We start from the raw sequence: 13,966 nt of genomic DNA on the forward strand, positions 1-13,966 counted from the left end.
CAGAAATAAAATGGTTTACATGAGAATATTGTGGTCTGAGGTACACCTACGTACCTGCGTAGGTAGTATTTCCCCTATCTTCCCTATCACTTACCACTACCATTCATGTTTACAGGAACAAAAATACCTAATATAAAAAGTATCGTGTAGTACTTGAAACCGTTGTTTCAAATAAATCTTTGCAAAGGTCTCGAGAATATATTTAGTTGAACAAATTCTTAATAGCCTCTTACTCCGCTTCCTTACTTACGTTTTAAATCGTTCCATTTCAAATTTCCAGTTACTTGGTTTCTATCGCCAATACAATTGTGTTTTATATTTATTTAAAAATGTCTTGTAAAATGTCCTTTATTATTTTAAAGGAATTTTCTTCAAATTCTGTCTTGTTTTCTCTGATGTTGATTTTTTCGCTCCTACTCAGGTTTTATATGACTGATATGTATGATATAACGTAAATTTATCTAGTATATTTTACCTCTGCTACGCAGAAGCCGAAGAAGTATAAAGGTTATTTTTTTTCTGAGAATATAAAAATCTACAGCAAATTCTGTTCTAGTCTTTTCAAACAAATTTTAGTTTGTAAAAAGCATTTAATTTTGTCGTGGCTATTTTAGAATTTCATTTCAAACACCAACACAGTCAATGTAATTAAATTTCGGATTTATATTCTCAAAATATTACTCTTTGTTTTCCCCTTTCAACAAATAAGTACAATTTGAACGTATTTATGTACAAACTTTAGCAACAGTATGCAGTTGACATGTTACTAAAATTAATTAAGTGAAATTAGCGTTAGGATTGGTTGATAAATTTCTTTTGACTAATAAAATTAAAGCCATTATGCAGTTCATTGTAACGTCTAGAGCAAAATTGAGTAAAACTAATATGTGGGTGGCATGTTAAAACTCTTTAAACATACAGTATGGAGATCACTCATACGATTTAAATGAAACTACAAGTAGTACTCGTCCACAGAAGCATAATTCAACTAAATATTTCAACGAAAATAGAAAATAAATCAAGTATTAAATTCTGTATGAACAGCTACATGTATCTTGACCACAGAAGAGCTGTAATGTTGTAGGTTATCTAGGAATGTTACTGACACGCGGCACTACTGTAATGCCGTATTTGTAAAGTTTGTAAAGAGTGTCAAATTAATTAGGTCACAGAGAATAACGCACTTTTACCTTACCTACTGGGCCTACCCAAGTTTAAAACAAGTCACAAGAGGTATCCCCATACGGTATTTCTACGAAAAGCAATTGATTAAAATACTTTTTGGTCAATCTCTTATAAGTAGTCCGGCGAACCAATTTTAAATTACGAACCATCGTGACAAGAAAAAAAGGAACAATCTTGTTCGCCAATAGCTGGTTGATAGGGATTAATTCGAAACTCAAACTGGCTGAAGCCATAACTCAAACATGGTGGACATTGTGATCGGCGGACAGCAATGGGGACGAAATAAGCCTTTTTACAAAGAATTCGATTAAATAACGGTATTAAAATTCAATATTTGCTACTTAAATACTGTTGGAGTGACTTATTGGTAGAATAGTGTTGAAACTTGTTGGTTGTGTACCGTGCTGTAGGTTCGCCCACTAATATATCATCATTTTTATTAATATTTTTTTTTCAATTTTCATTTTTGACTTCAATTCAATTTTGACTAACTACGTTGGTCGAGTTGTCGCAAGTAGTTCGATTTCCGGGTCGGCAAAGTACTACTAGGCTGTTTTTGGTTTTTCGAGATTTTCTCAATAGTGGCATGGAATCTGGAATTATGCCCAGTACATGGCAATAGGTTCACCTATTACTTGGGACTTGGTGAAACTTGGAAAGAAATGAAAACACAAAAGTGGTTGTACATTTTACGTGCAGTAGCAGTATTACGTGCCGTGATGTATACCTCTACATTTGCATTCAATTTGACTTTAAATATTCGGTTTTTGAAAATTCTTAATACCTTCTACGGCAGTAAGTTGACATCACAACTAGCGTATAGCGGGTGTTACACTAAAAATGCACATCTAAAATTAAACATTTATCTCTAAAACACTTCCTACTAAGTTTCCCTCTAAATTTTCTCTAATGACATACTAAATAACCTTTTTCAATGACAATGCGATGTGTTTCTTACCCTCGTAAAGGTTCCTTTATCCTTTACAAGCCGAGGTCCGTTTGTAGTCATGACCGGTAACAATTTAAACTTTAAAATGTCACGTGCTTACTGAAATTTTGATAAGGAGCTCCTGAGTGTATTGTTACGTAATTTGGGAACATTCGATGTTTTGTTTAGTGTATTGGTGAGTTTTGAAATGGGTAGTGGTTGCTTGGATTGATTTTTTGGTGTTTTTAAAAGTGGTTTTATTATGTCGATATGCATCTAGTTAACCATTAAAAGTTACTATACTTTGCTTAGTTTAAGTGCCATATTTTTGCACAATTAATGAATAATTTATCACTGTCTCCTTCTTAAAGGAGACAGTGATAAATTACAGATATACTATATATAATATATTTTAATATTTCTGTTTTCAACTATTTTCATGCTCATTTCACACATAGACTCAATGTTTTGTAGATCATACAAAGTTTACCTTCCAGAAACTAATTATGTATCAGTGTAACATAATTTGTGTAGTGTTTTATTACACACAATATAATACCTACCCACAAGCGTAAACAAGGATAATTATAATTCTTGCTCTAGGTATAAGCCTTGTTAAATTAATTATAATAAAAGAGTTACATTATGCGTCTTTATCAAAAGAAGGAGTTAGACCGGACTTGAAAACACTTTAGTACGTATGTAGTACGAAAAAGACTAGAAAGTCCAAGCTCAATGTACTTATTAACTGAATTAAATACTATAGTTGGGCCATTAAAAAAGATTTATCAGATATCTCGCTCACACTTATGCGAGTTGTGCAGCATTGTCTCACTCCTTTGACGTGACAGTTAATACGTTTGTAATGGTCTAAATAACTTTAATAATCTACCGTCACCACTCGACACTGGCAGAATAGTCGACAACTTTGTATTGGAGACTGGCTTGCTAAAGAGAACAAAAAAAAGACTATAATAATAAATATTAGGTTTTTAGTTTTATTTTTTATGTTTGTACAGTTTTCTTTTACTGAACTCCTAACCATCTAAGTATCCAGTATTATGTATTCTTTCTACCGATTACTAGACAAACCAGGCGACATATTACCTACTTACCTATGAATTGAGTAAAATTTTACGCTTAATACAACCCCTCATAAAACGAAATATGGAACACACATAAACACCCTTATAACCCTTAAAATTTCAAGGATATCATGTAAAAAGAGTGATTTTTAGGGTGTAATATTTTTTAATTTTCGAGTTTGGTGCCATAATTACATTATTATACGTAGGTGCCATATTTATAATTATGGCAGCAACCAATAGATAATTATGTGAAATATGATGCTGCAAAAGTATAGATGATACTGTTTAAGATTAACATGATTATCGACTTTATACCTTATTTAAATATTGATAGGGACGGATATCCCATTGCGCTAATTTTCCTTGTTTCCCATTTTTTTTGTCGAAGTAACCAAAACTTGAAGATTATCTTTTGTTTACTCGAAAAGTTGATAATGAGCTAATTTTTGTTTTCCTGAATCATATTACTTTTTGTCTGGGTTTGCATTATAAATTCAATTGAATTAATATTGAATAATCATTGGGTTTGATAATGTAATTTCGTTACTTTATAAGTGTGTGAGAGCCAGGCTTCGGCATGAATGAATGGGAAACAACAGCTTGCGTTGTGTTTTGTTGTGTGTCTAAATACCGTCCCAATCTTCCCGATCCCCGATTGCTCAACAACCCATAAATTCCTAACCCCCAAAAGGTCTGCATCGATTAGGTGATCCATCTGCTCGTTTAGTGGTTTAAACAATGAAAAAAAAAAAACAGTCCATTGTTGGACTAAGAGCCTAGAACATAAGATTAAAAAGATAGCCATAATCTCCATGATAGCCAACTCATAAGTGGGTTGGAGATTGCAGTTTAAAAGGGTTCAGGTTTATTCTGCTCTTATAATACTCATGGAAAGAGCAGGGATAATTAATTCTACTCTACCTGGCCATCACTGCATGGTAAAATAAATTCATCATAAGCTCATAAATCAAAAACCATCTTAACCACATTTTATATTTCTCTGCAAAACAACTTTATAGAACCTCCATTAATCTGGAAAGACAAATACAGAGGCAACTCAATATTCCTTTTCCATTTTTTAACCGGACAAATATTGCTTATGCTCAAGCCAGTAATTGAATATTTTAGTGGCTCTTCAATAGAAAGCTTGCGGACGGCAAATATTCGCATTCAGCTCTGAAAGACTGCATAATTCAATAAAAAGTGCATTTCTCTTGTGTTTGTGAGACAAATGAATAAGTGTATGAGATAGGTTGATGGGGTTTTTCTTTAACTTTCATTGTTAGCTTGTCCGTTTTAATGTAGTTCTATAACCAAGATTGTTTTAGGTTTTGATCAAATTCAGTGGCCAATCTGGAATAGATTATTCAACTGTACAGGATAATAAGTCTCTATCTGTTCTCTGACGTCATGATCCCTTAAGGTAGCCGATCAGAGTTGAGATTTAACTCAATTGTATAAATGACTAACTATCCCGATCTTTTGTACTGGATATTTTCGGGTTATTTTGACCCACTGGGTAACTTTGATCCAAATCCTATACCCAACTGTCTGGTCTGGAACTGGTCTGAAGTCTGGAACAAAGGTTTAGGATTTTTACCTTTGTTTTTGTAACGATATTTTTTATGCCCAATTTCAAACGTCTGTTGCATGTAGTCTAAAATAGTGTTAGTTATACTATATTGTTATTTTATTGTACGTTTGTTTAATTATAATGTGTATGTGTAACTTATGGGTTTGAAATGCCTGGAATAAAGAATATTTAATTTAATTTAATTTAATTTAATTTTTATAAATGAAATCTGTTTAGTTTCTATATATCCCTCTCAAGAATACTAGTCATTATGCTATGTAAATGTTTCACTAATTCAGTTTTATAGAGGTACGTCACCTGTCCCTTAAGGGTTTTACTAGAGGTGTATTTATCGTTCCCTTCATTCTTTATTCAAGACGATCTCTCCCATGAGGATGCAGCCTTGTCGCTCTTTTCAGTCACTTCGAACTATATTTTTGTTATAAATTATAAAATATTATCTGCTTTAGTTACTTTAGTCTTCAATAAATTCGTAATTATAATGTAACAATCATTGATGCAGTCAGTTTTATATTAAACTAGCAAATCCGGTGAACTCCGATTCGCACCAATGATTTCCCTGTTTTCCTGCTTTTGTTTTGATTTTTTGAACTTTCCAAAGAATGCAAAATCGTGGAAATCGGTTCGTGCGTTCTGGAGTTATAGCGTCAGGAAAGAAAACCCGACTTATTTTTAAATAATAGACTAGCAAACCTGGCGAACTCCGTTTCACCTGTGTTTCCTGTTTTTTTGCTTTTCTTTTGCTATAAACCTCACGGAGCCCGAGACCTTTCCAACGAATGCAAAACCATGGAAATCGGTTCGTGCGTTCTCGAGTTATAGCATCAGGAAGGAAAACCCGACTTATTTTTATATAATAGATTATATTTTTTTGTTCATACTCTGAATAATTCGCACACCTGTCTGCATTTGTGATTGTCTTTTATACCATGGTAATACGAGTAAAAACATAACGAAAAATGGTGTAGTGTGTACCTTACATTTTTCTTCAAAATAAGCTTCATTTCACGTTGATGAGCTCCAGACAAAATGTAGGCATACTCTCCATTTTCATTTGGTCCATTTCGTGTGGCATCTAGCGTCTCCTGAGATTTTAGAACAAAAGTCTAATGTGATTTATGTCCTCACATCATTTGTAAACTTGATGTTACAATAATAAATTTATAGTCAAAACTTTGTCATAGGATTGTGAACCCAATAAGATGTGTCAGAATAATTCAATGTCCCTTGCTTATCCCGGTGGAAAACGAATGTGATGAGATTGCTTCCTCTCTGTCGATGTCCCGATTTTGAAAGTTTTAGTTTGATAGTTTTTATAACCTTTATTGTTTTTATAAGATTATTGGATTTTGAACTTTATGTCTTAGGTGCATACGTGTTCTTTTATCATGAAATGCAACGTTTGGTTAGTCAACCGTATGTACCGTTATGTAATTGGGTAGATGATAATTTTTATTTTAATATTTGTCGTGTACATTATTTTAAAATATTAGACACGTATTTTTGTATTTTCTTAAACAAATACTTTCAAAGTCCCTATTATATTTTCATGTCCACATAAATCAAATAGAGTTTTAGAAGTTCATGTCGGTACGCTTTTCATATAATATGAAGAAACTTACTACATTAAGGATAAAGTTTCCTTCTTAGTCCTGATTACTAAACTCTTTAGGGACCAAAATTTTATAAAATTAGATTTGAGACTATTGATTTATTATGTAATTTGGTATGACCTTCATAAGTTATTCAATTTTAAATAATAAGTATGGGAACTTTGATTGCCCCGATGCGCTAATAGCGTAACTTATTTTTGCTATTTCACACTCCTCTATGATTACATTTTAATTTTATTAACTAACACATTGAAATATCTAAACCCATCTGTAAAATATTCTCACGTAATCTAGTACAAACATTCTTCAACACATATTAATAGAAGCAGGAGTAGGACCGGGATGGTTTTTAGTCAGTAAGAGTCTGACACTCCCTCTCGCCTCGCCAAGACGGTAAAAGCCATTAGATGATTTTCCCCCTTAAAAAAAACACACACACACACACATATTAACAGTCTCTTTTTTAATTTTAGATCCTCATCACCCTCAAAATGCTGAACAAGAACATTGCTATCGCCGTCGCTGTGGTGTTGGCCCTGGTCTGCCTGGCAGAAGCCAGGGAGGAAGGTCCTCACGACATGGCTGATGCTCTCCGCATGCTGCAAGAACTGGATCGCTACTATACTCAGGCTGCTAGACCAAGGTACGTTGGTTGGAAGAAGGCTTTTTGCTTATTGATGACCATTTTCAATATGAATCAGAACTGGTAGGGCTTGATGAAAATAATTGCAGGGATTAATTATTATGTTATCGGCTTACTCACGTAATGTTTTGACGAGGAACTCGACTAGTTTCAAGCTATGCTATTCAAGATATTCATGAGCAGCATTCCGCGACACACGAAGCGGGGAATGTCGCGCTGCTACTGGGATTATCAGATTTAATTGCAGGGATTATCAGATTATCAAATTATAAATTTTTCTACGAGCATGAAGTTTATTATGAAACTGTAAGTTAAAGAAAAAAATATTTTGACTTCATGTTTGAAATGGTCTCGTTCGAAATAGTAGTTTAAAAAGTAGTCAAGGATTGGCAACGGACTGAGAATTTCACATTAGTTCGGGATCATGGAGCCTTGGATTGGGAACAGGTAATTTAAACCATAATAATTGATAGTACAAAAAACAAAAAAAAATTTTTGACGTTTTTGACGTTTCGATTTAAGTATTAAGTTTTACTGGTAGGAAACTAGCCAATTTTATGATAAGCATATTATGAATACTAGGTACTAATAAGTTCTCTGAAGTTTATAAAATTTTATATGAATGAATGAATGAAATACACATGTAACAACAAAGATTCGTAGTAAAAGTTGTGAAACATAAAAGTTTTGCTTTTTATAGACCCGTGAAACTTCAATTCACTTTAAACAAAACAAGTTTTACTTAGGTTAACTTCACATTGAACGGTGTTCAAGACGCGAGGCGAGTGAAATCGAAAAAGTTTCCTCACAAAGTTTGTTTATAAAGTAACATCTTTACAACTGTTACTTTGTTCAACCTTTAATCCGTTGGACAAACTCATTAATTTCCATTAATTGTGTACTCCAATCAATCATTAGTTTGTTTTGAACTTGATCAGGGTCATTTATCAATTTAAAAATAGCAACAGTTTGAACAAGAGGACGATTTGTTTAATTTCAAACTTTTTCAAGTGCTGGATTAAGGTATAGTTCTGAACAAAACTTTTGATTTTATTATAATTGGATTTATTCTACTAGTTTCTGCCAGCGGCTTTGCCCGCCCACCTATCACCCAAGTCAGCTCATACTTTGTCTGTATACCAAAGGATGATGCCAGAGTTTCTATGAAATCTGGTCCCACCTTCCAATAGCTATGTGATAAAACTACCATGCTTAATAAAGAACAACTCTGAACAGACTAAGATTTGGAACTTGGCATCATAGTAACTCAACACGTAGCTATTGGAAGTTGGGACCAGGCTTTGCATTCTCCTTTCAATAAAATCCGTTCAGTAGTTTCAAAATGATTGACGGATAAACGTCCAAAAAAATAAACATTTTATTTAGTCCATAGAAATAACATTTATAAGATTAGTGTGATTGAAAAACCACTATAGATAATCTATTTGATCTTACTCATGAATTCAGATTTCCTCAAACTTTGACGAAACCTTTTGACCAAAAATAAATATAATCTTGACTACCTGTAATGGTACTCTATTTTAATCTTTTTCATCCTCAGAGGTTTTTAATAGGAAAACTATTTGCGTCACACTCTTTAATACTCTCAACACACTCGATATATTGAAAGAAGATTGTGAGTTTGTGAGCTATCGCAGTTTGTCATCGTTTGAAAGATTTTTCAAACTGATATTGTGTCTTACGTCACGTGTAGAAGAGTTCTTGTTACCACGATGATATTGATCTAATTTTTCTACTAATTCTATTATTAGACGCTAAAAGCGTATAATTATCGTGAATTCTTAAAAAAGATGTCCTTTGAATTTAGGTACGTTTCATTATTGCTTTAAAACTTGTTTTGTTTTGGACCCATTAATTTGAGTTGACTAAAGTTATTTGCTGTAAAAGTCCCCCTTAATTGGTTGATCTGTGCTCTTGTCATAATGGTTTCACAATTATTGCCCAATAGTACCACTGTACTTGTTCTATTTAATGAGTACAAAACAAACCTATTTTTTCCTTCTTTTTCTTACAATGTTTTGGAAATATTGGTATATTTCCAGGAAGATGTGGTCATCTTCCCTACTTTTTTATGTCAAATGGGCCGACGTTGTTATGTTATTGTGTTTGTATCACATAACAGTACTTTATACTAGAGTTATTAACTTTAATTACTAACTTGATTTAAACCTTTTACTTTAAAATAGTTCCAGAAAACTTAGTCAAAACATTCTTTTTTCGATCACCATGCGCCTATAAATACTGTCCTAATGTTTATGAAAGAAGTTTTCAATGTCAACCAATTAACTTGGCATCCATCAGTATCGCTTACACCCAGAACGAATCTGCATACTTGCCACTCAAAATTCAATCTTACTCCTTTGACACTAAAATAGATTTTAACCGCAGAACCAATTTTGTGGCTGACCAATTTGCCTTTGTTGCTTGAGGTGATTTTCTGTTAGGAAAGGGCGTGACATTGCATGGGATTGCAATGGGGAATGGGGAAGATTGGACATCGTGTTAGGAGAAAATTGCTTACGAAGCGTTGACATGTACAGACAAGTTGGACGAGGTCTTTGTTAGTAAATTGCAGTTCCTCTTAGGTGTTCACCAAGTTAGTTCTTGTTGCTATTTCTGAAGCCGTGCGTTGCTACTCATAGTTTAGATAATTAGGTATAGCGTTGTTTAATTTTAGTAACTTTGTTTGGAGTCAGTTACTAATTACTTGTATATTAAAAGAAAAAGTAATCTTTAAGTAAAGTTCTGATGATGCAAAGATGTTGTCAGTTACATGGACCTAATACATTGATTGTTGTGTGTTTTTTCTATATTAGGGTACGATGGGACACGATGGGATTGACATACGCTGTGCGTTATAAAAGCCCTTAAAATATTAAGATGTAAAAAAGAAAATCTGTAAGTTTTCAAGAGAAATCCTTTTACTGTTCGATGCTCGGAAAAATAAAATGATTAGTTCTATTCTTCTTAACTTTACTCTAAAGCTGAGATAATTTATTATAATATAATTTTTATGACGCACATTAAATTAATTATTGTATGGTCATGTAATACTGATAATGACTATGAGCCCCTGGCGTTGCTTGAAATAAAAATAATGTATTCGAAGAAAACTTATTTTAATGAAAATTCGGAGAAATTATATCTTAACATTTTTGAAGAAGATTAAGATGCGTATCAATAAATAATTCAATTAAAGAAAAGAGTTGGGCCACTGAGTAAACTTGCCCGAGGTTTTATTTTAAATGTTGGCATTTAGCTTCTAAAACATTAACTTCTTTTCTGAATGCCAATAGCATCTCGGATTAAAGAGTTTTTGATGAAACATTTGCTCTTGATGTATCTGGGTCAAAAGCATAAAAGCCATCAGCTGTAGATGATAAATCCAACAAGAAATTGAAAGATTAATTTCCTTTAATTATGATATTTTAAAAGTGTCTTTAAATTTGTGAATAAGCTTAGTTTTTTTTTATGGATTTTCAGATTGTTTCTTATTAGGTACATTCAAATTGTAAACATGACTATCAAGGAGTACACACATACATACATACATAACGATTAAAACTGTGAATAATTGGTATACAATAATACAAAGGTGTTAAATTGTAGTAGGTTCAAGCAAGGTTTGCTAATAAACAGCATGCAAAAAATTAATAACAATTATGAGCTACAAACGATATTATGATTGGTAAGTTAACGTTAAGTGGTCATAATCAGCTGGACATTATATTCATTCCTTTAGATTCCCAAGAGGCATTTGAAATTAAATTCAGGTTCAGTGACTAACAGATTGTGTCCCAAAGGGTTTAATAAGAGGATCCCTAACCAAGTTAGCACACAGCAATGTCATTACTTCCTAGTCCATGTGGATACAATTATAGAAGTTTAGAAGTTTAGTAGCACAATCTTCTAAGTTGCGAAATGTCTTTGTAAGGAAAATGGTGTTACCTGGGTCTTGTGGATAGATTTTGTTGTAGTGTGTATTGAAGTTGTATTTTGAAAGGTGTATTGTCTAGGACAAATGTAGTAAGAAAGATTGGTATGACTTTCGTATTCTTTTGGTGCAAAAGACGAATTTCTTTTCTTTTGTCATAATTTTTGCTTCTCACTAGGATCTTCTCCTCTGTCGTTGTGCGTTTACAAACATACAAGTTAACATACACATGACATCCAAACTCGGAACAACAATTTATGAATCACACAAAGAGTATCAAATTAAGAGAGTTCCATGCGAGAATCGAACTCACTACACGTTGCGCGGTAGTCCGTCGCCCGGCCACCGCGCCAACCGTGTATAGTCAATAAATATTTTGATAGAGGGCTTAAAATCGCATTTGGTGTAATACAATTTGGTGTAATTTCTCTAAGGTGACTTTACGTATAAAGTTACTATACTCTGTTATATTATCCAAATATTGGTATTCTTTATTAGTAACTGTTGTCACACTGCATCATTAATTTCTCTAACCAATGACAACATTTAAATGTCACCTTTCATAGTATGTAAACACATTTGATTGATAGTCTCTCTGACTGTCTTTGTGGCACCAGTCTCATGCATAACAAGTGGAATGCATTCGTCATATCGTCATGGGTGAAGATTCTAAGACAGTTTCGTGAGTGCTTGTAGGATTACAGTTTAGTATATTGTATCCGTCTTGTTGTGTTCATTGTTCAAGTCATCTGAAGCCATTACTAAATATGTACTATGTAAGTTATGTGGTGACAATTTGTAGAGTAGGGAATATATTTCACCACCCTCTTCACCATTCTGATTCCCTGGATATATTAAGAGAAGGATATATTTTGGCAAAAACTGGGAGTACTAGTACTTCTTGATGACCCCGAACCTTTTGAATTGCGATCTCTAATCAGCCTTACATGGAGAATATGCCTCCTACTATGTATACACATTGTTAATGACAATTTATTATATTTTTTGTTATTTGAGGAATGTGATGTTTAGGCTCTCTTCACACTTGACCGTTGCGTTACGTTGCGTCGTCGCACTGACTACGTGGTTTTCATTATATTTTTTTAAATATGCCTCATTTCTCCGTTGCGTTGTCACGACGCAAAGCAACGGTCAAGTGGGGCCGGAGTCATACAGTTACAGTACTTAAATACGACCACCTCAACCTAACCCTCCGGGAACTTAAAGGCATATAATCTACTGACATGACACCCACAGAATATGGTGGGACTGACATATAACTTGTGGGTTTCTTAGAATGGCCGTATAATTTATCTAAGTGCTTGTTTAAGTCTTTGGCTGTTTATAATTAGAGTTATAAATGCATTTCTGTATACATAAAGCTATAAATAAATGTTTTGTGTGGAAGGAAAATAGACTACCTACAGCCAAATAAATTCTAGTCGAAAGTCAAATATAAGATGTTCTAAATTATCTGCCACGGCTTTAATGGGAGGTAGAATTGTGTTTGAAGATAATAATAGGCAAGAAATTTTGTAGCCTAGACCGGTTAATTCAATTTGAGAACATGAAGAAGTTAAAGAAGTTATTTTTTGTATGAAAATAAAAAATACTCATAATCAATAATGTATATTTACTATTGTAGTCTTCAAACACAACATTAACTCCATTAAAGCCGTTGCAGATACTTTAAAAGCTCCTTCTTACTTGTACAGGTAGCTTTCACTTCTTTCTTTTTTTCTTTTGTCACAAGAAATTCTATCAATGAATCCATTAGCAAAGTCAACTACTCTTTCCAAAACGTAAGCAGAAAAATTAGCAAAAAATTCCATCGTTCCTGATTAAAAAAATCATGTTATACCAGTCTCAGAGCTACATCGTTTACATTTGTACAGAATTTGAATTGAAAAAGATCCCTACTATGAAGTGCGATCGTTTTTGGTTTTATTTACATATCTACTGCATGTAACTGTAAAGATTTTTTTTGTGAAAAAATCGAAAATGCCGAAAGAGTAACAGACGAACTGTCCGGTATTCGTGTTACTACGAGTAACATTTCATTTTTGTGTTCGGAAATATTCACCTGCAACCGGTAAAAACTACAGGCATTTCTGAATTTAGAAATGGTTTTTAGAAAAACCTAAAACAACGGCACGATTAACAAGTCGTCATTTTTAGACTGCTTTTCCACCAGATATGTGCTATGCTACGTTGCTGTAGATGCGTTTGGCATCCACCAATCATATTCATTGGTACACATAGCTTAGCACTGGTGGAAACGGACTGGAAACATATAGAAATATGCGCTATGGATGGTTGCCCGACTATCGATACATCGCTTAGTATTAGTGGAAACGGTCATATAATTTCACAGCTTAGCTATTACATGTTCGTAACGTGACAACATAGTACGTATCTAGTGGAAAAGCACCCTTAGACATCAACTGAAAAAGTAAAAAGAAGTTCATCATTATCACTTCAGTTATAAAATAACGACTGGTCCATTCCCGGTATTTGAGATTCGATTCGATGCTGAAAATATAAGTCGCCTATAGAAGCAGCTTGTATACAAAATAGTATTAAACTTCCATTTATGTGACCTTAAAAAATCTTTTAACCTTCTAGTTTCACATATTTTAGATCATAAAAATATTATAACAAAAGTATTCAAAACCAGTAAATACGTGGAATAGCAAAGTGTTTCTTTATGAAAGCCCTCAGCAACTTTGTGTGGTACAGAATTTCAATTAGACGTTTTGTATCCTTTACAATGAGATTTTGAAAATAATATTTCTAACAGTACTAATGCAATTTGCAGTTCCTGTTCTTTACGTGTCCCTTTTATATTCTTTCTTTGAATGTATATTGTTCAATAATATGACTTTTAAACATTGTAAAAGTTTATAATAGTTAGGTATGTAAATTCTTACGAGTACTTTTTTTAAATTCATGCTTGGAGT

At 33.2% G+C, this 13,966-nt stretch overlaps 1 protein-coding gene across 2 annotated transcripts in view; it reads left to right on the top strand.

Moving 5' to 3' along the window:
• The window catches only part of LOC118269735 (neuropeptide F), a 43,264-nt gene that overhangs the window by 12,584 nt on the left and 16,714 nt on the right, over nucleotides 1–13,966 (top strand). For both annotated transcript variants that reach the window (XM_050706899.1, XM_050706900.1), the window contains exon 2: nucleotides 6,882–7,051. In XM_050706899.1, coding sequence (XP_050562856.1) covers nucleotides 6,900–7,051 — 152 coding nt within the window. In that variant the 5' untranslated portion in view covers nucleotides 6,882–6,899. The remainder of the gene's footprint in view (nucleotides 1–6,881; nucleotides 7,052–13,966) is intronic.

Source organism: Spodoptera frugiperda, chromosome 30, assembly GCF_023101765.2.
Source record: "Spodoptera frugiperda isolate SF20-4 chromosome 30, AGI-APGP_CSIRO_Sfru_2.0, whole genome shotgun sequence".
Taxonomy (NCBI): Eukaryota; Metazoa; Arthropoda; class Insecta; order Lepidoptera; family Noctuidae; genus Spodoptera; species Spodoptera frugiperda.